The sequence below is a fragment of the Ursus arctos genome, unplaced genomic scaffold (genome assembly GCF_023065955.2).
Source record: "Ursus arctos isolate Adak ecotype North America unplaced genomic scaffold, UrsArc2.0 scaffold_14, whole genome shotgun sequence".
Classification (NCBI taxonomy): domain Eukaryota; kingdom Metazoa; phylum Chordata; class Mammalia; order Carnivora; family Ursidae; genus Ursus; species Ursus arctos.
The window spans coordinates 68,297,312-68,322,878 of NW_026622808.1; the positions used below are offsets into that span (position 1 = coordinate 68,297,312).

The following is a 25,567-nucleotide window of genomic DNA, read 5'->3' on the forward strand; positions in this document are numbered from 1 at the left end:
TCCCTGCCACCGTGCCGCCTGGGCCTGGCCCACGGGGGCCCCTCGCCGCTGACCCCTGGGCTGACCCTTCCTCGCAGGTGGAGCTGCACATCAGAGAAGGCTCTGGCTACTTCTTCCTCAACACCAGCACCACAGACATCATCAAGGTGGTCTACCAGGAGGCCAGGGGCATGGCCACGGTGAGTGCGGGCCCTGTCCCCACGCTCCTTGTAATTCCCCACTGGTGCCCTGGGGTTTAACAGAGTGGTTATTTCCAAAGTAGGCGCTTAGTCCTATCGGATGCAATCAGCAAGGTCGTCAGGGTCTGTGAATCATCGTTTGTGAAATGCCCGTCATTCGTGACTTTCGTCCACGTCTACAAACTAGCCGCACCATTAGTTACCTAGTGGTTTCCTGTCAGCCTTTTAATTAAAACGTGATTATATAAGTAGCACTAGAACAATGATAAGGAAGGTTGCTTTTGAAAGGTGTATCGGCTTTTTCTGTTTTCCCATATTCCTGTCTTGACCGTCTCCTGATTCTGGCAAATAGTGACTCCGCTGTGCCCGCGGCACAGAATTTAGCATTCTGCTTTTGTCGGGGGGTGCACCCTAAGTCTTCTCCCCTCGTGTTTCTGTGTAGGCTGGCTGAGTTTTTTTAAATATATTTTCTAAAGATTTATTTATGTGTTTCAGGGAGACAGAGAGAGAGAGTGGGGGGGTGGAGGGGCAGAGGGAGAGGGAGAGAGAATCCCAAGCAGACTCCATGCCGAGCTCGGAGCCTGACGTGGGGCCCGATCCCACGATCCCGAGATCAGAACCTGAGCTGAAACCAGGAGTCAGACGCCCAACCGACCGTGCCACCCAGGCGCCCCTGGGCTGGCTGATTATTTTTATGTCGTCATTTGCACTTAGCCATTCTCTCTTTGTAGAGCATTTCAGTTGTTTAAATCTTTTCATTTTTTGAAAATAGCCCTACAGCTGTAGCAAGGAGTAAAACCAAACAAACAGCAGTGTCCCGAATGTCTGCGCATCTGCGCCGTGGGTTAGTTTGTACTCATGCAAACTGAACTTTCTTCAAAACAAACTTACTGCGGAATGTGTTGGACCACTACCGTAAGTCATAAACGCAGGCAGCCAAGAACACACATGTGACACCCACGCAGAGTCGTTAAATTGCAGCTCTGCTCTTGCCTTTGGACTGCTCCAGAAGTCCATTTCTCTGTTCGCATTCACTGACCATCTTGACACAGGGGGTCACGAAGTTATTTGCCTCTGGAGTGGGACAGGTGGAAAGTAAACAAAGGCCACGAGCAGGGTTTCCAGATGTGAGGAACATACCTGGAGGTGCTGTGTTAACTGGTCCCTGATGCTTAGTTTCAGTGTCAGAGTGTAGTAGGGAGTGGTGGGGACTGTGGAAAAGTGGAAAGCAGAGACCGTTTCTAACGGACAGCCACTGTGTGCCTCTAGCTGCCTTTCGTTTTATTTTTATTTTTTAGATTTTTATTATTTCTTAAAAGATTTTATTTATTTATTTGAGAGAGAGAGAGAAAGAGAGCAGGCATGCACACAGGCAAGAGCTGGGGGAGGGGCAGAAGGAGAGGGAGAGAGTCTCTAGCAGACTCCATGCTCGGCGTGGAGCCCAACACAGGGTTCTGCCCACGGCCCCACGATCATGACCTGAGCCAAAACCAAGAGTCAGACGCTTAACAGACGGAGTCACCCAGGGACCCCACCTTTCGTTTTTGGTTTTTTATCTTTTTTAAGATTTTATTTATTTGTCAGAGAGAGAGAGCGCACACACAAGCAGGGGGAACGGCAGGCAGACGGAGAAGCAGGCTCCCCCCTGAGCAAGGAGCCCGATGCAGGACATGATCCCAGGACCCCGGGATCATGACCTGAGTTGAAGGCAGACACTAAAGCTACTGAGCCACCCAGATGTCCTGACCTTTTGTTATTTTTAATACCAACTTTACTGTGGTATAACTCACATACTATACAATTCACCTATTTAAAATATACAAGTCAGGGGTGTTTCGTCCACCCATAGACACGTGAAGCCAGGACCACGGACAGTTCTGGAGCATTTTCATCACCTCAGAAAGAAACCTCATACACTCTAGCCATCTCCTCCCTGTTGTTACTCACACACATACTCAAAAGAGTATTGGATTTTGTCAGAAGCTTTTTCTATGTCTCTTGAAATAATGATGTAGTTTGTTTTTGTTTTTGTTTTTAAAGATTTTATTTATTTATTTGACAGAGACAGCCAGTGAGAGAAGGAACACAAGTGGGGGGAGTGGGAGAGGAAGAAGCAGGCTCCCAGCGGAGGAGCCTGATGTGGGGCTCGATCCCAGAACTCCGGGATCACGCCCTGAGCCGAAGGCAGACGCTTAACAACTGCGCTACCCAGGCGCCCCAATGATGTAGTTTTTGTTTTTATTCTACTGATACGATGTATTGCATTAATTGCCTTTCAGATGTTAAACCAACCTTGCATTTCTGGGCCAAATGCTACTTGATCATGATATATAATTCCTTTTATATGTAACTGGATTCTGTTTGTTAGTATTTTATTGAGTTTATGTTCATTGTCCTAGAGATGCTGGTCTGTGCTTTTCTCTCTTGTGGTTTCTTTGTCCTGTTTGGGTATCAAGGTAACATCAGCCTCACAGAATGACTTAGCAGTGTTCCTTCTTATGTTTGGAAGAGTTTGTGTAGAATTGGTAATAAGTACTCTTAAATGGTGGGTAGAATTAGCGAGTGAAGCCATCGGGACATGATCTTCTCTTCCTGGGCAGTTTTTGATTACTAATTCAGTCTCTTCGTATGTTACAGGTCTGTTCACACTGTTCCTTTTTGAGACTGTTCTGGTAGGTTGGGTCTTTATAGGACCATTCAGGTTTTTGGTTTTTGGTTATTTGTTTTGTTTTCACCTTTTTTTACATCTCTCCAGTGATTGACCTTGGTCTTTCCCTGTGTGCCGGTTCAGTCCCTCGGTGAAGGGTGAGGAAGCATGTCATAATACTCCTGCTCTTCTCAGAGGCAGAGTCTCAAGTGGCAGAACCCCTTAGGTGTGTCTCTAAATCAGAGCAAGAAAACACTGTCTCTCAGCACCTGGGAACAAATGCGTGTCGTGAGAGGCAGGATGAGGGCTGCTAGAAGTCAGAGATCATAGGAAGCTGTCCCCAGAGCATTTTTGTTCCCTTTATAAAAGAAAGAATAATTCCCTGGCCATCCCTCCTGCCATGTAAATGAGAGTGCACTGTCACATCCTTCATGTTAAAAGGAAAAGCTCAAATCGTAAATAATTCTGACTGCTGGAGATATGCCTTGCTTTGCTTTACTTCTGGAGATTAAAAAAGAACTCCCCTGTTATCAACAGGGCGCATGGGTGGTTCAGTCAGTTAAGCGTCTGCCTTATGGCTTGGATCGTGATCCCAGGCTCCTGGGATCAAGCCCCGTGTCAAGGTCCCTGCTCAGTGGAGGGTCTGCTTTTCCCTCTCCCTCTGCCCCTCCCTGCCGCTGGTGCTCTCTCTCTCATGCTCTCTCTCTGCCTCACATAAATGAATAAAATCTTCCCCCCCCCAAAAAAAAAGAACTCCCCTGTTATCAAGAAGAGGGAAGCTTCAAGTTCAGAAAAATGTGTACAGTGCCAGCAATACCTGGGGACACCTTTACTCACATTTACCTTACACCTTACATTTTGAGTAAGCCCGGAGGATGGACCTACGGCCAGAGAGAGAACTTTCCTCCAAGAACAAGAACTTCTAAGAGCCCGTGTTGGACTGGGCTGCCCCTGTAGGTAGTGAGTGCCCCGTCTCTGGAGGCAGCCAAACAGGAGCTGGGACACTTGTGTAAGACTCGAGAGTGGATTTCCACATCAGAGTCAAGTTTCCCCGGAAGACCTACGAGCCTGTTCAGTCCCACAATGCTGCAGTTCTCGGTTTACCCCTGTGCCATCCCCGTCAGCAGCAGACGCTAGGCTTCTCCAGTCAAGACAAGTACCGATGTCCCCGTTCTACAGATGGTCCCAGCAAGAGCCGCAGCAGATCTCTCTAGGTTGTGGGCTGGCCCTTGGTCGTGTGTCTCATCCGCCATGACTCTTGTGGAGTGGGACAGAGCGCCCAGTGCAGGCACACCCCCAGGGCAAGCCTAGCCCTGCGGGAAGCACCAGCAGCCTCCCATGTGGCAGTCCTCATAAGGTGTTCGGGAGGCACCTGGACCCCTGGGCTGTCTGCTCCCCATCGGCTTGGGCCTGTGCAGAGACCATTGTACCTCAGGTGGAGACTGGGTTCTCTTCCCTCTGCCTCTCCTGTAACCCGCCGGAGGAACTTTTCACGGAGCGTTGACAATTGGTGACAGATCCTAGCAGCTTCTCTGAGACAGTTGTTTCTGAAGGACGTTTACACATTTCTTTGGCATTTTCCAGCTGCTAATTAGCAACATTCTCATTTCCCTTAATCACAGAGACAAGAAAGCCCACAGCAGTTCTTCAATTAGCTCATAGAAAATGTTTCTTTCTTCCCTATTGATACACAGTCGGGAGGCAAGAATGGCTCCTGGGTGTGTTTCGGCTTCTGAGTGTCTCTAGAAGGGAGCTGTGGCGCTCTCACGCCAGGGCCATCGTGGAGGCTCTTCTGCCCACACAATGCATGAAGGGCTGTGCGTGGCTGTGCGGAATTCTGCTCGTACACCCCCCCAAAGCTCTCTGCGAGGGGCCTTTGTTTCATTTTTGGCTGGCTTGACCCTAGGAGTGCTTACCTGATTTAAACTTAGGGTTTCTTTCTTCTCACCCGTTCTTTCCATTTCAAATCAAGTCCTCCATGCAGAACCCGTGTGACTAGAAGGGCAGGGGTAAAGGACCTACTGTGCGCCAAGCACTTCATCCCTTTAAGTAACGCATTCATTCTACAAAGACTGGGGGTCAATGGTGAGCAAAGCGCGAGCCCCGGTGTTCTCTCCATTCCTTGGGCCCGTGATGCATAGCCAGGCACGGCGACATTGTGTATTCGAGGAGCGCGTCAGGAAGGAAGATGAGGTGGGTAGCAGTGGCAGCTGCCGGCTTTAACTTGGGGGTGTCCTGCTTTTCCCCTGCAAATGACCTGAGGACAGACGTACCTGGATGGATTTTCATCCAGCAACCAAACCAGGGCTCTTCCCTGTGCCTGTGATTTCCCTGTGTTCATGGTCACCCCCTAGAGGTCTCAAGGACATCTTGTTGGGGGTATAGACCCCAACACTTGCACGGCACGTCCTGACCCCCCTTCCCCGTGCCATCGACAGGCACTCTATACTAGGAAACGGGAGCTGGTGGGTCCTATGGCGTTTGGAAGTATTTATCTATAAATGCCACCCATCAGGGGACAAGTCTGAAGCATGTGGGGCCCGGGGAAGCGAGGAGCCAAGCCAGCGCAGCCGGAACCTTGGGGCTTGGCGGGTGCAAGCGGACCTCACGGCGTCAGCCTGCGCATGAGCGGAGCCTCCATCTGCTCCACTGCCAGGGTCTTAATGAGCAGTAATGCATTCATCGTCTCCGAAGAGATGACAGGGCTTCCCTCTGGGCTCAGTATGCACCGAAGTTCTCGGGTGGCACCTTCAACACTTAGAAATGAGAATTCACTCGGGCCTGGAGTTTCCCCTCCTCCTCTCCCGCATACACGTTCCCCCCGAATGTCCGTCAAGAAGCAAGTGGATCCGAGATGGCTGGAGAAGCAGACAGGCAGAGGCCAGAGTCAGCAGGGGGGCAGGTCCCTGCTCGGCCACCAGCCGCCTGGCAAATGCCCTCCCTTCCCCAAGAGCGGTTTGTCTCCCAGGGGGCCCGGCGAGCTCTCCCCCGAAGTCTTGTTGGGCAGGGGCGAGGGGAGCTGATGTGTGCTGGCAGGGGGGCAGGCCGGGTCACGCAGCCTCTCCACGGATGGCAGCTCGAGGCCGTCCTCTGCGTCTGTCATCCGGAAGGTGGCCGGACGTCCAGCCTCTGGGAAATCAAGTGGAAGACAAATTGATTTCCCCTCGCCATTTTATGTCTTTGTTTAAAATGTGCAAAATGGTCCTTTTGAAGGAGAGGGAAAAAAGAACAGGAAAAAGCCCTCCATGCATTCCCCTGCGTGGGTCTGTCAGCCGCCAGTGCAACGTGTGATTTCTCGGTGCTGTGAAGGACACGCAGGTCCTGACAGCGGTTACTTCTGCAGGAGCATTAGATTGGAGCCTTGAATTAGGTTTTCAAAGAAAGCTCTCATTTCTCTCTCTCGATTTTTTTAATGAGTTTTCATTGAGGGAAAACGAATAAGCCAGGGTGAATCATCCTGGCAAAGCTGGAGGCCTGGTGCTTCCCAGACCCCACTCTGCAGCCCGGATTTCATACCAGACTTGGGTGGTGATGGCTCAAATTGCCCAGGCATCACTTTGGAATACAACCGTGATTTCCGCTCTGGGATCTTTGTTAATCGACTTTAAGTCATGGTGTGGAATAACTCGGGCACGCCTCATCTGTGTTGGTGTGCCCTTGAGCTCAATGATACTGGCAGTTTCCAGCTTGGCCAAGCTTGCTAATGCTCTGTGCCCCCAGCTAACCGTGGGCTTGGGCCTCTGCCTCAGCTCTGGCCTTTTCCTGCCCTGACCTCCTCCCCTGCTCACGGTTCCATTTTGGTTACTGGGGGCATCCCGCTCTGGGAAGTGGCAGAGTGTGGTAGAAGAAGCCCTGAACTGGGAGCTTGGGTACCTGGGTTTCTTCCCCAGTGCTGCCCCTTCAAGGCTGGTTCCCAGCCTGTGTGGGCCTCAGTTTCCCCATATGTGCATTGAAGGAGTTGGACCACAATCGGCACTTCCCAAAGAGACGAGGGTGTGTGGGTTTGCGACTCCCCCCTCCCCCCAGAATTTCTAGGTCTTCACAAAGCTAAAATTAAAGCTAAGCAAGCAGGCTGGGGTACCAGGTTTCTTTGCCATAACTGCAGTGACCTAGAGCTGTGACCTGGATCTTGGTCTGATCAATATATGTTTAGTGAGGGGTGAGCCTGTGCCAGACGCTAGGCCCAGCCCTGAGGCTATAGCCGGTGAGAAGACAGCCTGGGGGCGGACGGACACTAGGCTATGGTCTCTGTCACTGCCTAATTACAAGCAGTAAAGCCACACCAGGAGAAGTGAGCAAAGATAGCGAAGAAGCCTTAGCTGTCTAATTGGGGAAGACTTTCCTAGGACGGATGCTTAAGCAAAAGCCTGAAGAAGGACCCGGAGTCAGCAGGTGAAGACAGGGTGCGGGGAAAAAGCCCCAGATTGTTAAGATGGGCTGTGTGGCCTGAGGCAGGCAGGCTCTAGCTGGCTTTGGGGAACAGAGCAGAACGGTGGCTGGAGCCTGACTGCAATGAGGGAGCATGGTTTGCAGTAACGTTAGAGCCATGGGCAAGGGCCAGCTCGTGCCAGGATCTTCTAGGACATGTGAAGGGTTTGGACTCACTCTCTGGGCTGCCTTTGCAGGATTTTAACCTGGATATGATGTGATCACATTTGGCTGTCTCCTCAAGGTCAGAAACCTGCTTTCTTTCCCCCCCACAGGTTCTTAATATTGACCTTCTAGCTTTGCAAATACTGAATCACTATAAACCGCCCCTTCCTGCCCCCTGCCAAATGTCTCTACCACCACAAACTCTAGCCAGCAAAGCCAGGGCCTGACAGAGATGGGAAGCAGCCCTCTGGACTCAGCCACCAGCTCCATGGTTTACCCCCCAGCTGCCCAGCCCCCAGACCATCCAGTTGAGATACATGCCTAAGCAATACAACACATCACTACGAGTGTGCGTGCGGTGTGAGACAGTGATTGTGGTGCGGTTCCTCTGGGGAAAGATGCTTCTGAATGTGGGGTCACCGAAGCAGATGGGGAAAGAAGGAGGTTTAAAATGGGGGTGGGGAGTCTTTGCAGCAAAGACTGGAACACAGTAGCTCGGGTGTGTCCATCCACTCAGAGTGTTCACGAGGTCTCTACTTCAAACACGGCCAAGGCAGAGAAGAATGTTGGGATGAATGAGACTCACAGGGCTAATACTTGAGACCATGCTGGCCTCTGTGGTCTGTATACAGGTTCTGAGATACTAGGGGGCCAGAGGACGGCTCCTGAGTGAGGGTTTCATTCAGAAAGCTGCTATGTCGTGTATGGCACTCTTCTATTACTGGAGCTGCAGGGGCAGGTGGCCTGCACGGGAGACATGAAGTCCTGAGTTTGAGTCCTCGTGTGTGTCCCATGGCCACTGACTGCTCTGCTTGGAGCAACTTCCATTTTCTCCGTCTCGTAAATTGTACCAAGTTGAAGTAAATGCTCTCCAAGATCCATCCCGGTTCTACCATGTTACGTGTCAAGCCCTCTCCCTGGCTGGCACTGGGGGCTCAAAACACAGAGTAGACAGGGCAATATCTGGGTTAGGATTTTCCTTGTCTGCTGCTTGAGCCCTGGCCTGGAGGCCTCCTGGAGATGGGAGATCCCTCCGTGAGGGATGGGCTGATGCCACGAGCAGCTGCAGGACTGAGCATCCCTTCCAACATTGCAGGTGCACCCTTTGCTCCCGGGCATGTCGACCATCATGATCCATGACCTGTGCCTGGCCTTCCCGGCCCCAGCAAAAGCTGACGTGTACGTCTCGGACATTCAGGAGCTCTACGTCCGCGTGGTTGATAAGGTCAGTGGCAGCTTCCTGATAGGGCCCCTCACTGCTGGTTCACGGAGACGAGGAGAGTGGCGAGGCTCTGAGAGTAGTTTTCCTCATGCCTTTGCTCTTTCTCCTGGCTTCTGAGTCCCCGTACCCACCTCCTGGGCTGCTTCGAGCTTCTAGTGCTGTCTCGCCTCTGTCCCTCCTTCTGCACGCTGTGGAGCAACCTCTGTGGTCCGATTTTTATGCCAGTTGACATCAGGAGAGTTCATCTGTAAGTCGTGCCCGAAGTTGTCTCCTCCTTCGCCCCGACTTGGGACTTCCTGTCCTCTAGCGGGCGTAGGTACGAAGCAAGGCGCACACCTTGCCGACGGTGAATTTTCTCTCCAGTATGTGGGTTTTGGATTCTTGGAATCCAAGCGGCAAATGAGTAAAATGCATGACTGCCAAGTGCTTTTGGAAAAGGAATACGTCATAGATCTAGGCTTTTCTTTAACACAAATAGGGACTTTTTATTGCTCCAAATACCTGAAGGAGCTGCAGCTAGGCTCACAGAGGGTTGCTGTCAGGTTCCTAGTTTCCTGACTGGAGAGAGTAGGAATTAAAAGGGGAACGTTTGAGCAGCTTAGGGCACTCGAAAAGCCAGTATTCTCTTACACAGCCTCCGATATTCCTTCTGTGGTCCTAGTTCCCCATCAGACTTCTGTTTCTTGACTAAGCATCTCCGACACTTCCTATCCTGAGGGTCTTGCTGCCAGGTGTGAGCCATTTGGTCAATGAGCACTTACTGAACTCCTCCTGTATGCCATCCTGGCTGCGTCTTGTCACTCTAACTAGATTCTTAGTTCTTTAAGAGTGGGGAGTGTAATTTATGCATCTGAGTATTCCCAAAGCCCCTTGTATACAGGAAGCACTATATTGATTTTTGTTTGTCGATTGGCTGATTGTCTGGAGCTCAACCTGGGTCTGTGGGTTTGAGGTTAGCAGCGCTTTGGCAGAAAGCCTTGGAGGGCCACCGGTGTTAGAACTAGTCGCTCAAAGGCTACCTGAGTCTGTACCCCACGATGCAGGTGGAGATTGGGAAGACGGTCAAGGCATATGTCCGCGTGCTGGACTTTCACAAGAAGCCCTTCCTGGCCAAATACTTCGCCTTCATGGACCTGAAGCTCCGAGCGGCTTCTCAGATCATCACATTGGTGTGAGTCCTCCCAGGGGTCCAAGGAAGCTGTCTCAGAGACGGCACTGGCAGGTTCAGGGGAGAAGTCCCAGCCCTTCCCTCTGTTCCAGGGCCCTCGACGAAGCTCTTGACGACTACACCGCCACATTCCGCGTGCATGGTGTGGCCATTGGCCAGACCAGTCTCACGGCGACGGTGACTGACAAAGCTGGACAGCGAATCAGCTCGGCCCCACAGCAGATTGAGGTAAAGCTGTGCCTCCTCCCACCATGTGGGATCCATCCAGCCCTGGCTGCCTGCATGCGTGGAGTGGGAAGTGTGTCGTTTTGGCGGTGGGCTAGGAGTTCTAGGGGTTGTCCAGGAAGCTGCCGTGGAGAAACCGTATGAAAATCTCTGCCCTGCGATGTTCTCTGATTCAAAGGGAGCCCTCACCTGTCCCCGGGGAGGCAGCACCAGAGGGAGGGCCCTGAGGTACTTTAATCTCCCTCTGGGAGGGATGTGGCTCAGAGAGGGGGAGAGCCACTTGTCACATGGCCGAAAGTGCCAGAAAGGAGCGGCTGGGCGGAAGCTGCAGGCAGGAAGCTCATCCTGGCAGTCGGCCCAAACCGGGCTCCGAGGCAGGGGGCTGCTGTCGTGGCAGCTCCCGGAGCAAGCAGGGAGCTCCAAGGTCCCCTGGGGTCATCTCCGTGTGTGACTTGGGAGTATCTTGTGGCATTAGGTTTTCACAGGAGCCTCCCAGTCCCCAGGGGCCAAGGCAGCCATGGCCCCAAATTCACGTCCAGGTTTCTCCTTCAGCGGCAGCACCAAACTGCTTGCCTTCCTGCCAGCCTCCTCCGCGGGTCTCGTCCACACGGGGGCTGGCAGACTTCGTATTAAACTGTTCCAGAGCCGGTGCTTGTGGTTTGTGCCTCTGGATGGAAGGGCTCCTTTCTTCTGGCGAAGAAGAATTCATTTCTGCCTATAAATAGCACAGCCCTACAGAGACTAATCCTTACGCACGCAGCAGCCCCTTGGCCGACTGGCGTATGCGCTCACCGTCCGGGTTCTTCCTGTGCTCCTGCTAGGCGGGGACTGGGAGGGAGGCAGGAGGATGACGTTGGGCCTTCCGTGCTGCAGAGACAAGGGCGTCCTTGTCCCTGCCCCCCCCAAACCCCTCTTTCTCCATCTGACGAGTTTTGAGGGCACTGAAGAAGAGAACTATTCTCAGGCAATTTATCAGTAGAAATTGGAGATACGCGGGGAAAGGGAGAAGAATCCTGAAGGCAGTGGAATGTGCACTTTGACGTGCATCAGAATCCCCCGGAGGACTTGTTAAAAAAGATTTCAGGACCCCCCCCCATTCAGATTCCATAGATTGGGGTGGGCTGGAGAATGTGTGCTTCTGATGGTTCTCGGGCGACACTGACACTGCTGGTTGGGACCACGCGGAGAGGACCGTGCTGGAAGGGGGGGGTTTACGTGAAGATTTGTTGATTTTTGTGGGGCTTCAGGTCTGGTGAAATGAAGCATGGTTTCAAACAGCAGAACGTGCCCCAGGAACCGCAGATCCTTAGGCCCCTGGGGGGCTGAGATCCTGGAGAGGGGCGCTCGGGCTCCTCCCAAGCCAGCCAGGACCCCAGCCCCTCCCCAGTCCTCTCTCACAGAGGAGGGAAGTCCAGGCGCCACGTGACCCCTCCCTGAAAACATTCAGGGGGATTCTGCCCGGCCGCGTGAGCTCGGAACACACTGGCCCCCTTCTCTCTTGTGTTTCCACACGCAGGTCTTTCCCCCATTTAGGTTGATACCCAGGAAGGTGACGCTGGTCATTGGGGCCATGATGCAGGTAGGAGCCAAAGGCCACATGCTTGCCCAGCCCACCCATGGCCCCTGCCTGGGTTCAGGCATGTGCTCACCCCCACCCTGGGTGTCAAGAGGCTAAGATGGAGAGCTTGGGGGTGTTGGCGCCCTCGCCTCTGAGGATGAGACACGGGGGCTGACTGGGCACCGCTGTTTCTCCCCTCTCCAGATCACCTCGGAGGGCGGCCCGCAGCCCCAGTCCAATATCCTCTTCTCCATCAGCAACGAGAGCGTTGCCGTGGTGAACAGCGCGGGGCTGGTGCGGGGGCTGGCGGTCGGCAACGGCACGGTGTCTGGGGTCGTGCAGGCTGTGGACGCTGAGACTGGCAAGCTCGTCATTGTATCTCAGGTAATGCGTGTGGGCTCCACTGGGCACTCTACACCCACGTCCTTTAGTTCCCTCGGCGCCCCCTGCCCCCGGGCATTTGCTGCTACCCTGCTTCCCGATGACGGGCCTAAGGAAGAGCTAGTGGCCGGAGGCTTGGGGACGTGCAGACGGAAGAGAAGGGGTACGGCTGCCTCCGACATGCTTTGTGGATTGCAGTATGAGTTTTCAGGGGCTGGACGCCAGTAGGATTTCAGACCCAGACTTGTATTTCCAGGAAAAAAGGACAACCTGAATCATGTGCTAATCGCTCTTGCTCTGCTGGAGGTTAAGTTACTCCCCAGACCTCTTGGCTGGACTCGGGGACATTTGCGAAGTGCTTTTCTGGATCAGTAGAGATGTTGGAAGGGTCAGTTAGGGGAGTCCCCCCTGCAGGAGGGTCTTCCTGCCCCACATCGGCGGCCCTGACTCCAGGCGGGGGAAAGTTGGTCTCTTTTGTTTGTTTGTTTGTTTGTGTAAATTGGCTTCACATTCAACGTGGGGCTTCACATTCAACTCATGACTTTGAGACCAAGAGCCGCGTGCTCCACCCACTGAGCCGGGCAGGTGCCCTGAACACTGGTTTCTGAGTCTGATCGTGTTCCTTGTTTCCCGGGGGTGGGCCCCTCCTTGGGCTCCTCAGGGGAGATGGGAGATGGTCTCCACATCCTGAGCAGGCCCAGGTTCTCCCTGACATCCTGTGACTGCGGTGACTGGTGGCAGCATCTCGGGGGGGCGGCCAGAAATCTGGGCTCTCCTGTGACTTCAGACAGCCTTGTCAGAACCCCGTCCCCTGTTCCAGCATTCAGGGCTCCCTGGAAGGAGTCCGTGGGCTCCCCTGAGGTCACTGCATCCGAACAGGGCCCCTAGGGGGGCTGGTACGTGCACCGACCTAGAGAACGGGAGGCCGATGCGTCGTCCTTCCCCGAGGCTGACTTTGATCCGACGCTGAGTTCATTGATTTACTCCCTTTCGCAGGAGTTTCAGTGTCTCTGCAAGTGTCGCACTTAGACCACAAAGTCTTTTTGAATCATGGAGGTAGATGGCCTGATTCTACCTATCGATTTTATAAAGACGACAAGAAAGCGTTGGGAATGTGGAAGCTGTCCTGTGGCCTATAGCAGGATTCAGAGAGACGTCCCGGAGAATAAGATGAAGGACCGAGGAGGCCTTGCTTGCTTGCTTTTTCCTTTCTTTTTTTTTTTTTTTTTTCCTTCTAAAGAAAGGCTGTGGCTTCAGGAACTCGTTTATTTTTCTCCTCCTGGGGGCCCAGGTGGCTGAAATGGCAGCTGGCTGCAACTTTGGCCAGAGGGGCAGACAGCCATGCGTTTCCCTCCCGGCCCCTTCTCTTCCTGGTCTGACCTTGCTGGGCCACCTCTCTCTGTGTGTCTCCCATCCGGCGCGGTGGGAGAGGAGCCGGGGGAAGGGCCTGGTGCCCCTTGGCAGATGGAGAGGCTGCGCCGCCGGCTCCAGCTGGAAGCCGTCTTCTTGAGCCCAGGCAGGCGGGGGCTCAGCTTGAGGCCCACGTGTCCGCAGAGAGTGTGGGGTTCTGCTCAGAAACTCCCAGTTGCATCTGCCTAAACCAGGTCACAGATCCAGCACCCGTGGCCGGGGTATGGGCCGGGACAGGCAGAGGAGCCCGGGCAGTGAAAGGGACAAAGGGAAGGCAGGGAATGGATGTTTACCAAGCACCTACTAAATACCAGGCATCCGTCCACATCACAAGGCGGCGGATTCAGTATGAGCCAATGCGAGAAAGGCTTAAGGGGTTTAGTAGCCTGGGTTCAGCAAGAGTCAAAAGCACTATAAAAAAGCCTGATAAAGTTAAACTTTATTTTTAAAAAGATTTTATTTATTCATTTGAGAGACAGAGCATGAGCAGGGGAGAGAGGCAGAGGCAGAGGGAGAAGCAGGCTCCCCGCTGAGCTGGGAGCTCAGCGTGGGGCTTGATCCCAGGACCCTGGGATCATGACCTGAGCCGAAGGCAGATGCTTAACCATCCAAGCCCCCCAGGTGCCCCTAAACTTAATCTTTGACCGGATTAGAGTATAGACTTCAGAATGAAAGAGGTTGTAGGGTCTGCTCTAACTAGATTCTACCTGTGTCCTCCGTTTGTCCCAGTACCCTGGTCACTTACAGAGAGAAACATGCTAGATTTGGGGTTGGGAGAATCTGCAATCCTGTCCTTTGAGGGCCACCCAGAAGAACAGTCCCCAGTGACTGCCCCCAAGTCTCTGGACTCAGAGGACCAGGATGGGACCCCGAAGGGAACGGGAAAAACAGCGGCCAGGTCTCTGTGGGCTGAGCCACCCACAAAGCCCGGCTGCCTCAGGGAGAGGAGCACGGTGCTGGACATCTCGGGAGTGCCTCCTGGCCCCGGGACTCTATGCCGGCCTTGGCAAGATCCCCCTTCCCTGGAGGGGTCCCTTCATGAAACACCCACTGCTAGCGCCTAGTCCCTACCGCAGCCAGCCTGAACCCCGAAGCCCTTTTCCTAGGACCTCGTGGAGGTGGAGGTGCTGCTTCTCCAGGCCGTGAGGATCCGCGCCCCCATCACTCGCATGAGGACGGGAACCCAGGTGAGGCAGGAAGCTGGCCGGCGCCCCCCGTCCGTGCTTGCTGTCCGAGCAGCCTCTCGGCAGGTCTCGGGCTCTGAGTTCAGGTTCAGGGTGAGCTCGGTGGAGTCGTGGCTAGGTCACTGTTCCCTCTCCTGCTCAACAGCTGCTGGGCCCTGGGTTCAGCTCCAGCTTTAGGAGCCTTCCCTGTGTTTCCTGCCCCAGGCCCCCCAGGTACTCTGTGTTTTCGCTCCCCCAGTGCAGAAGCTCCTTGTCTGCGTAACGTTTGCCCCCTCCAGTTCTGTGTCGGCACAATTACTGAGTGACATCTGTGCCCCCTCAGGACCTTCCCCACCCTGAGTCCGCCAGCTTCCCACACCTGGAATAGCACCTGGCACGTAACAGGAGCTCACGTCTGTAGGTACCCTACTCCGAGCTTTCTGTGCAGTAATTCCTTCAATGTTCCTTAACGACCTGTGAGGTTGCCCCCCACGTCAGCTCTCTGTGATGGATGAGGAGACGAACACACGTAGGGAGCTTACAGCCTTGGCCCAAGGTCACACGGCTAGTAAGTGATGGACCTGGAAATTGACCCAGGCAGCCTGGCACGGAGTCTGTTCTTGGCTTTTTGCAGTTTTCCTCTGCGTGTTTCGCCTAGCGGGCGCTCAGGAGCTGCGACTCCCGCCCGTGCCCGTCCCCCGTGAGCAGGGCCCCCCTGCTAGGTTGCGAAAGAAGAGCAGAGGCAGGGACCACGGGGCAGGGTGAGCCGTGCCGCTCGGGAGGCTGCAGGTACCCTGGAGCTCTGGGGGGTCACATCACAGAGAGGGGGTCAGTCCGACAAGGTGACACACCGTCCACAGCCCAAGGACAGTGTGTGGAGGGGCCAGTTCTGTGTTTTATTTGATCACTGGCTGTTCCGCCAGCCCTTCCCGCACCTGTGCTGGGCCCATCTCTGGAGGGAAGGACGGGGCGCGGCTCCCATGGCACAAGGGCGATAGGAAGGGACCCAGGGAGTGGAGAGGTAGTTCAGGCAGTGCCCAGGGCTTCGGGGGGCATGCTCAGCAGGGGACCTCCGGTTGCCCCGGGCCTGGCTTCTCTCCTGCAGATGCCCGTTTATATCACCGGGATCACCAACAGCCAGAACCCTTTCTCCTTTGGCAACGCTGTGCCAGGCCTGACCTTCCACTGGTCTGTCACCAAGCGGGACATCCTGGACATCCGGGGGCGACACCACGAGGTAACTGCCCACCCAGAGCCCCCTCCCCGCCGTGTGCACCCGTGTCCGGAGCACGGAGCCGTCTCCCCGTACTTCTGCACGTGGGGTCTGCACCCTCACTCCCGGGCCACTCCTGGCCCCACTCTCTCTCTCAAGGCTCATCGGGACACCTAGCAGATGCTGCCACCACACCGTCCTCTCCTAATGTCCTTCCTCCCCTCCCAGTCCTCTCATGTCCAGGAATCTGGGCTCCTAGCTCTCCCTCCTCGGAGGCCTTTCCACTCTAAGCGCGAGCTTGGTAAGCTGCACGGACGGCTTCGTGGGTAACCGACTTCGGGATGCAGCAAAAATGACAGCCTGCTGGGGAGGCCACAGAAGTTCTAGAACATCACAGGGTCTTGGTCAGGGTCCCCAGTCTGTAACTTCTGACCTTTTCTCTGAGGCGATGCCTGGCAGTCCCGGGGCTTTTTCAGGATTTACCCACGAGGGCAAATTACCCTCCCCTCAGCCTTTCTTGCAGGGACCCTGGCCTTTCCTCAGACCTGAGAGCTGGAAGAAAAGCTACTGACCCCCTCCTTGTATTGACTGGAGCCTCCCTATGGGCAGGGACTTGGCGTGTGTTGCCCAGTGGGCCAGTGGAGAGATGGGATAGGGCGTGAGCCCTGGTGACTCCAGTCTGCCACCCCGGTGGGCCGTGGTCATGCAGGACCCAAGTGGGGGCTGGTTTGAGGAGGTTTCTTCTTGCCTTATCTGTGCACAGCAGGGAGGGGGTGGTTGGGAGGGTCCTAGGGCTTCCCCAGACTGTTCCCATAGCACAGACATCCCATAACAAGAGGGGGCTTTTTAGGGAAACACTGCCAAGCCTGGCATCCCTCTTGGTTCATCACCCACTCTACACACTAAAGGTTCTGAGAAGGCCTGCCCAGCTGGGTTGACCCACCTGTACCTGTGAACCTTGCACAACTGTATGCTACACGGTTGCTGGGGTTAGCGGGCCCCGGCCAGAGAGGGGAGGCAGAGCCTTTGAGGACGGGTGGGCAGCTATTGGGGGTACCGGGGCCCCAGACCGTCCCTGAGAACGTGTTTGGTGTCTATCCCAGGCTTCACTACGGCTGCCGGCACAGTACAACTTTGCCATGAACGTGCATGGCCGGGTGAAAGGCCGGACCGGGCTGAGAGTGGTGGTCAAGGCTCTGGACCCCACCGCTGGGCAGCTGCTTGGCCTCGCCAAAGAACTCACCGATGAGATCCAAATCCAGGTAAAGGGCGGGGGCCGAAGCCACCGTTAGAGGGAAAGCAAGCGCCCCCACCCCTCCCAGGCCATTCAGGCCCCCATCAGCCCTGCTACCACCCCTGCACCTGCTCACTTCTCGGCCTGCAGGGGTCAGGAGTATATAAGGTGCTGTGGGAGCCCAGAGTTGGGGCTGCCCGAGGCCATCAGGGTGGGGGCGGGTGGCCGGCAGGCCAGGTGGAAGGAATGGCGCGTACAAAGTCCTAGAGGTCTGAGATAGCTCAGTGTTTCCCCCAAATAGATAATTCTGCGCTCGGAGTCTGAGGCACCTTCATGGTAGGAAGAACTGGAAAATCATGAGGCATTCGCGGAATTGTCTGTGTTTATTTCGCAAATACTCACAGAGCGTTTAATGGAGGCAGACTTGCCTTTCGCCACTTCCCAGTGTCGTCTCACCTGGGAGGTGCTCCATGAAGCCAGGGGGGCACTGCTGCCTGATGACGAGCCTGCGGCCCAAGGGGGTAGGGGTCAAAGTGCCCCCTCCAGGTCGCAGTGAGTGGGTGGTGGGCCCAGAAAGGCCTGGAGGGCTGTGCAGTGTGGACGGCCTGGGAGACAGTGTGACCCATCGGTTCACAGATGGAAACCGAGCCTCAGAGAGGGAGGGGGTTGCTCAGAGCCCCCAGGGGTACACCACTGAGTCAGGACCTAGAGCCCAGTGGTTCTCCCACCTGGGGCTCGGCGCCCATGTTTCTCTCTCCAGCCTGCCCTCCTACCTCCCCTGTCCTTCGGGGACCCTCTCTAAAACTAGGGAGGGGACAAGTTGCTTCTGAAGAGCATTTTTAGCTTCAAAGGGCCCCGTTCTGCTCATCTGGGACTCGGTAACACGGGATCCCTCTAGACTGAGAAGAAAAACTGAAGGTGGCCCCTACATATCATGAGAAGAGAAACAGAGTCAAGCCCCCGCTTGCGGATGAAATAAACCGGTTCTAACCTAGACGCTTACCCCTGCAGGGGTAAAGATTTTCAAAGAAAGAAACAGCCATTTAGCAACCCCCTTACCTCTGCCTGTGTGCCGGCACGTGCACCCACAGACCCACAGACACACACACGCTCACGTACACACACACACACGCATACGTGGATAAATACAGTTACAAACACAGACCCAAATACAAAGATACATTCTTCCCAGTTAAAAATAAAATGAAATCATGTCTGGCGCCTCTCAGGATTAAAGACAGGGCTTTGCAGCTTCCAAATTCTGCAACCTCACTTGAGTCACTTAGCATCTCTGTGCCTCGGTTTCCCTAGCTGACAGCAGCTGGAGGTTTGAGTCCTTCAGAAACTTCGAGACGCTGGTTCCAGCCCACAGATGGATCTGCTTTGGCTCATGAAGTGCTCTGAAACAATTTTTATTTGTTGCCAGCATTTAAAAATAGGAAGATGTTGTCTAAAAACCCAGTAGGCAGCTTGTCCTGAAGATACGGCGTCTTGCCACGTGGCAGAATCAGCAGGCGATGAGAAGCAGCCTCCCCCTAATGGAGCCGGCCCCACGGCTCCCCCTCCTTGTCCCCCCTGGGGGGCGAGGCCACGGGTCCGTCGCTGTTGACCCTGGTGCTTGCACTGTTGCTTTCCCGACACTTGAGTTAACAGGAAAGTAGGATCGCTCTTCCACCCTCCCCTCCCTCTGAAGAGGGCAACAAAGCACATGCATTTAAGAAAAACAGGAGGAAACCTATTCGCGGGTGTGTTTCCCGTGCCGTGGGTGTGTCTGGGTCAGAGCCAGTGAGGCTGCTCCGTCCTGGGCACCCCCTGCCAGGTGGAGGGACCCTCCCCCCCGACACCAGGACCCCATCTCTCCCCCAGAGGCCATTTATCGTTCACCGTTTAGGAAGTGCCGCTCACGTCACTACACGAATCCCACAGCTCTTTGAGACCGACATAGCAAGGATTATTGGTTTTAGACCCATTTCACAGATGCGGAAATCTGGGCTTATGTATATGATCAGAACATAGCAGTCCTGGGAGGGAGGGAAAATCGGACCCTTAGAATCCAGCCCATCTGATGAGATCAGAGGCCAGTGGGGGAGCTCAAAGCTGGGTTCAGCATCCAGGCTCAGATGCCAAGGGAGGTCCTCCCAAGGGCCCCTAGAGAAAGGGACTTGGAAGGGTGGTGGGCAATTAGGGTGCTTGTCAGGAGGGCTCTGGAGTTCCCGTGAGAGCTGCGACCATGGGCTGAGGAGCCGTGGAAGGCCTCGGAGCTCTTAGGGACTGAGGATCAGATTCGATCTGATTCGCTCTGACAGGACCAGGTTTCTCATCTGCTGGCCCGGCTCACTGACACACCCTGCCCCTGGCCCGTGCGGCTCCCGGAGTACGAACAGGGCCGCGGGTGAATGGGGGGTATTCCGAGGTGGGCACAGTGAGGAGCAGCTGAGCCAGACCCTGGGCCCGGTAACTCTGTACACCACCTTCCGTGCCCACAAAGCTCCCCCCACCACGGGAACCTAGGGAGCGGCCGTGCTCCCTGACTTCATGACGCAGCCGCCGCCGCGGTGCGCGAACATGAGTCGCCTGCTTGTTCTCATCACACCTCTGGCCTCTCTTAAAAGTCCGCCCTTCCATCCCATCCCCTGCTTCCTGGCAGGTGCCTGCAACAGTGTTCCTCCCCTCTGGGCCCCCTGGGTCTCCCTGCCAGGAGGGGAGCAGGGGCCTGGATGGGACTCCAGCGCATCCCAGGGAACAAAACTCGCCCTCCGTTCCAGGTATTTGAGAAGCTGCTGCTGCTGAGCCCTGAAATAGAAGCAGAACAAATATTAATGTCACCCAACTCCTTTATCAGGCTCCAGACAAACAGGTACGTGACTCAGCGCTTGTTTGCAGCTGGGCTGGGAAGCGGCGCTCCGCACCCCACGACTCATTTGTCAAAGTTGTCAGGAGCCGAGGGTGCTTCAAGCGAACTGCGTCTCTCGGGTGGAAGTGGGTGCGGCTTCTGCGTTCCTCTTTCTCTTCCCCGTGGATTTCTCCTGCTGTTCCACATCACATGTCCCCGTGGGTCCAGCTTTTCATCCCTGTCTCCCAGAAACCGTTTAACGCCCACTGCTCCAGTCCACGACCCCAAAGGGGAAAAGTACCACCTTGGAAGAGTTAAATTTTCAAATGCCCCTTTGTCTTCGAGGCTTGCTGCTTGGTGGGTATCATTCCTGACCCAGCAGCACGGGCATCACCTGGGAGCATGGTAAAATGCAAATTCTGGGGCCCCCCAGACCTGCACTTAGCCAGATCCCCACTCGATGGGGACACACATCGGTGTCTGCACGTGTAATTCCTGTCTTATATTCACGTGGGGTGCCTTTGGTAGCAATGACTTTCTTTGCATGTGAACGGCAGTTTGCAAAGGGGGGGCTCTGAGGACCACAGGGGTACTTGCATGGTGCCTGAAGCACACACATGTGATGTTCATTCAGCCCCAAGTGTCTAAATGCCAGGCTGTGTGCTAGGCTCCTGGACCACCGGTGGATGACGTTCTGGTGGGAAGAGAGGAGCACAGCACGGGAAGGGTGACAGTCAAACAAGGTCTAATGGTTCAGCCATAGCCCAAAGAAGGGCCTTCGGGGTGAGGACTTAGGGGAAGCATGTCAGATAGAGATGCTTGAGCTGGGTCATTTTTTTAAGATTTTATTTATTTAGTTGAGAGTGAGAGCGCTTGAGCATGAGTGGGGGGAGGGGCAGAGGGAGAGGGAGAAGCAGGCTCCCCGCAGAGCAGGGAGCCCGACGTGGGGCTCGATCCCAGGACCCTGAGACCATGACCTGAGCTGAAGGCAGACACTTAACCAACTGAGCCGTCCAGGCTCCTTGAGCTGCGTCTTGAAGGGTGAGCAGGACTTCTGCAGTTTCCAAGGAAGGGGTTGGTGATGGGGGAGAAAGTTGAAGCAGAGGCAGTAACATTTATTTAATGTGGTCTGAACAGGGTCTGTAGGGCTGCGTGCAAAGAGCGAGGTGAGGGGGCTAGCCCTGGGGGCGGAACACTTTCCCTTCCTGTCGTTTCTTTATTATATAGTAACGTGAAAGAGCATAAAACACGTGGAGTTTGTCTTCTACCCAGCGCGGGTCATTAGCAGCTTCACGAACCATTTTCTGAGCAAGTAGCCCATTTTCATCCCGTTCCCTGCCCTTGGAAATAGGACAGGGCAAGACCATCGCTTCCCTTTCACAGTTGGGGAAACAGAGGCCGAGAGAGGAGACACGAGGTGCCTCAAGGCACGCAGCTGTCTGCGGGGCGTTGGGACTCTGCTCAGTCAGGGCCCCGTCCTCTTCGCACCGTGCCAGGCTGCCTTATGTCAGTAAATGCGAAATAGTTTGCCCCAGAAACAATCTTTTACAGCAAACATCCCGAGCACGGGGTGAGAGAAGCTCAGACCTCAGTCTCTTCTCCCAGAAGCAGCACTCTCCTTGGAACCGTCAGTTTCCCACATTAGGTGTCCCGTGGGTGACTGGGGAGGCTGTAGTCAGGCTGCCCACCCAGGCCCTAATGCACGGTGGGGCCAGGATCAGGCCTTTTCCTTCTCCCAGGAGCCCTCGGGAAGCCCAGACGGCCGCGTCTCAGGGCAGGGACGCAGGGCCCCTCACTGTGACCTCTGAAAAACTGGGTCTGTTTGTTTTCCAAAGGGATGGTGCAGCGTCTCTGAGCTACCGCGTGCTGGATGGGCCGGAGAAGGTTCCCGTGGTGCACGTGGATGAGAAAGGCTTCCTGACGTCAGGGTCCGTGATCGGGACGTCCACAATCGAAGTGACTGCCCAAGAGCCTTTTGGGGCCAACCAAACCATCATCTTCGCTGTAAAGGTAGGATCGTGTTCTCCCCCTTTTTGGAGTAATAGCGTCGAGGTAAAAACTCCCCCTCGCAGGTGTAAAATGGATCTATTCACCTTCCAGCTGAGAAATCGTACAGAAGAATTTACTGGAGAATAACCTGGGGGCAAAGGTCCTAGAGGAAAAGCTATAGCATCTTCTGGATGTCAGAGCCGAAGTTCCTTGGAGGTTATTGATTGCCACGGCCTTGTTTCAGGGAGGGGAAACCAAGGCCCAGCGAGGCCTGTGATTTGCTGGGACTGGCACCCTGCGTCCTGACGGGGCAGCGGTGCGTGGAGCATGGTCGGTGCCCACAGCATTGACGGCGTGTGCTGGACACCCGGCACAGAAATCGTCGCGTTACGTACACGCGTGGCGGTGTGGAGAATTCAGTGACCCGTTTTACAGGCGAGGAAACCGAGACTCACAGTGGAAGTGAGTCAGTCTCGGTGGCTGCGAGGCCGGGTCTGGGCCCTAACCCACATGGGCCGGGCTCGGGTTTGGGTCCCCCGGCCTCATCACAATTGTTCCCATGGCCCCCTGCCATTCCATGCTCCTTGGTGCTAGGGACATTCTCCTTGGGCGACCTTGGGTCGGGTGCCCCAAATTCCCCTCCTAGCCACATGCTGAATCCTGGGTGACAGACGACATGTGTGACTTTGAGTTTAAGGGGTGGCCTGGGCCACAGACCTGCTTCCTTAATTACTGCCTTTTCGTGTCAAGGTGGGTGCCTCGCAGGGAACCCTTTGCTCTTCTTTTTGAGTAAGTGGAAGCGACTCACTGCTCACCCTATTTCAGCTAATATGTATTGAGCACCAGCTGTGTACCTGTCACTGTACTCACTGATCTTTATCCCAGAAATCAGGTCTTTTGAGGGGGCGAACATTCTGGCCAGGACAGATTTTACTCGGAGTGAGGGGACCAAGGCCACATCTCTGGAGCTCGGGTTCCCTCCTCCCCGTCCTGCTTTCCCTGGCGCACCTGCAGGCTCCCAGCAGCCCCCATGAAGGCCTCCTCGGCAGCCCAAGCAGGCATTGCTTCCACTTCAGCGCCCGGAGAGCCAGGTTTCCCCCAGAAACCCAACATGCAAAGCCCAGGGGACATTTTCGCAAATGTGAATAATGAGCTAATTTTTCAGTCACAGGCCTTGACTCTTGTAGGTTGGGTTTTGTTTTCGTCAGGCCGGCCTGCCGCGTGGGAAGGCGGGAATCTTGTCACTAGGTTGGGACGCTCAGGAGACCGAGGCCTTTCCTCTTGCCGTGACCCCCGAGTCGATCCAGCCCCCAGTCCTTCCCTAGGGGGGTTACTGGCTGGCGGCAGGTGTTTCGTCCTGGGGAGGCCGGTTCCCAGTGCGGCCACCACCACCCCTGCTCTGTCCTCAGGTGTCTCCGGTCTCTTACCTGAGGACCTCCATGAGCCCCGCCCTGCACACCCGGAACAAGGAGGCTCTGGCAGCCCTGCCTTTGGGAATGACTGTGACCTTCACGGTCCACTTCCATGACAACTCCGGAGATATCTTCCACGCTCACAACTCCGTCCTCAGCTTTGCAACCAACAGGTCGGGTGTGGGTGACGCTTGTTTCTCAGGGGAAGGGGTGCCTCCGTTGTACCTGGATGGCAACCAGACACTCTAGTGCCACCGAAAGGAGAGCTTACGGTCACCAAGAGGAGGGACGTGCCACACTTGTAGGGCCCCAGGGGGAAGCCCTGGGCTCGGTCAGGAGGCAGGAGCGAGGGGAAAGCGTGGCCCAGAGCCTTTATGACTACGTGGCAGGAGGCTGTCGGTGATGTCCCCCGGTGAGCAGGAGGCGAGACACAGGTGTCGGGGTTTGTGGTTAGAGGCCCTGTGGTAAGACTTCTGGGTACCTGGGAAAGCCCACGGCAGGGGAGACAGCCATCCGGGCCATTGCACCGGCTCTGCGATCAGTAGATGCAAATCACTGGTCACAGACTTTATAGAGGTTGGTCACCCCTCAAGGTGCACCCCTCCAGCGCTCCGGTGCTGGTGAGCAAGGAGTCCAACGTTCACTGCATCCACTATGCCTCACTGACGCCTCACCGTAGCTCATTTGTAGAGGCCCAGAGAGGTCAAGCCACTTGCCCAGGGTCACACAGCCAGGAAGTGGGGTTTGAAGACCAGGTCCCATCTGGCTCCACCTGCAATTCATTCTGGCTGACTCTTTCGAAATACAGCTGCAGCCGCGGGCCTCATGTGAGGAGAGAGGGCACTCTCCAGAGCAGGAAGAGAGCTGTGGCCTCAGTTTGGGCCTGCCGAAATCTCTGACTGGGGCTGCTGGAGCAGTGAGTCTCCAAGCATGGTCCCCAGACCAGCAGCACCAGCAGCACATGGGAGCCCTTAGAAGTGCACGTTCACAGGACCCAACAATCCGGGTTTTAAGGAGGCCGCCAGGCAATTCTAAAGCTTGAGAGCCGCTGCCCCAGGGGCATGCAGACCAGCTAAGAGCAGGAGAGAGAGGCATCAGGCACAGGAGGAAGGAGGACAGCTTGGGCAGGGGTTCTAGGGAGTGTGGGGGACAGAAGATTGTATCCAGGTGCGGGTGACCATTGCAGGTTGGCCTCCCCACAGGCCTGCAACACACGTGTCCCCTATTGCTCACATACCAGGGCCAGGCACAGGGGACGTAGCATGGTAGAAGGACCAGGGTTTGGAGTTAGACCCATTTTGAACCCCAGTTCTGCCCTTTGGGGGCCCTTCCCAGGCAAGGCAGCTCACCTCTCCAGGCCTCTGTCTCCACACCTGTCGTGTGGGGAGCCTGCCTCGTCCTCAGGGCCACCAACTGAGGCCATAGTCTCGAAGGCAAACTGCGGAGCTCTGTGCAAGTGCTATGGGCCGTGCATCTGTCTGGGACCTAGGCTTCCCTGGAGGAAGTGGAGGTGGGTCCTCCCACCCCCTCAGCTACCCCACAGAAGTCCTGCTGGCCTTTTTGTGGTGGGAGCACCTCTCCTGGAGACCAGTCAGGGCTCAGGGGTCAGAAGGTACGCTGGAGGAAGGGGATGGCCCTCAGGCCGGCCTCTGGTCTCAGCGCTTTACAGCCACTGACCTGGTTTCACGCTTACGTCGAGCCTGGGACACGGGTACGTTCTCATCCCCATTTTACAGAGGAGACAGGGGCCAGAGGTCATGCCTCCCAAGAATGTCCCAGTTCACTGTCGGGAAGGGACTGGCAAGCGCTTTGAAGCTCACCTTGCCCTCTGGCCTCAGCCTTCCCTTCCAGAACACGGGGGGGTGGTGTGCTCCGGGCCACCCCAGCTGTGGGCCACGGGCTCCTCCTGGGGAAGAGGAGAGGAGGTCAGGTTCGTGTGGCCTGCAGTGGCCCCAGATCTGCGGCAGCTGCTTGGTAAACTCGAGCCGGAGGGACATGGGGGGCCGCAGTCAGCAAGAAGCTTCGCCAGGCAGGGGACCCAGGGTGTTTCTCCCCCCGGAGTCGGGCGCCTCTTCCCTGAGACTGAGAGCCTGCCTCCCCCTCCTGTGCCTAGAGACGAGTTTGTGCAGATCGGGAAGGGCGCCACCAACAACACGTGCGTCGTGCGCACCGTCAGCGTCGGCCTGACGCTGCTCAGCGTGTGGGACGCGGAGCACGTGGGCCTCTCCGACTTCGTCCCGCTGCCCGTGCAACAGGCCATCTCCCCCGAGCTGTCCGGAGCGGTGGTGGTGGGGGACGTCCTCTGTCTGGCCACGGTCCTGGTCGGCCTGGAAGGTAAGA

The 25,567-nt window shown here is 55.6% G+C and overlaps 1 protein-coding gene across 1 annotated transcript in view; it reads left to right on the plus strand.

Annotated features, from left to right (window-relative positions):
- The window catches only part of NUP210 (nucleoporin 210), a 103,098-nt gene that overhangs the window by 64,799 nt on the left and 12,732 nt on the right, over positions 1 to 25,567 (plus strand). Inside the window, exons 20-32 of the mRNA XM_026501447.4 lie at positions 78 to 179; positions 8,516 to 8,644; positions 9,685 to 9,812; positions 9,902 to 10,037; positions 11,551 to 11,613; positions 11,797 to 11,976; positions 14,490 to 14,570; positions 15,652 to 15,783; positions 16,863 to 17,021; positions 19,759 to 19,850; positions 21,662 to 21,836; positions 23,225 to 23,400; positions 25,341 to 25,561. Of these exons, the coding sequence (XP_026357232.3) occupies positions 78 to 179; positions 8,516 to 8,644; positions 9,685 to 9,812; positions 9,902 to 10,037; positions 11,551 to 11,613; positions 11,797 to 11,976; positions 14,490 to 14,570; positions 15,652 to 15,783; positions 16,863 to 17,021; positions 19,759 to 19,850; positions 21,662 to 21,836; positions 23,225 to 23,400; positions 25,341 to 25,561 (1,774 nt within the window). The remainder of the gene's footprint in view (positions 1 to 77; positions 180 to 8,515; positions 8,645 to 9,684; positions 9,813 to 9,901; positions 10,038 to 11,550; positions 11,614 to 11,796; positions 11,977 to 14,489; positions 14,571 to 15,651; positions 15,784 to 16,862; positions 17,022 to 19,758; positions 19,851 to 21,661; positions 21,837 to 23,224; positions 23,401 to 25,340; positions 25,562 to 25,567) is intronic.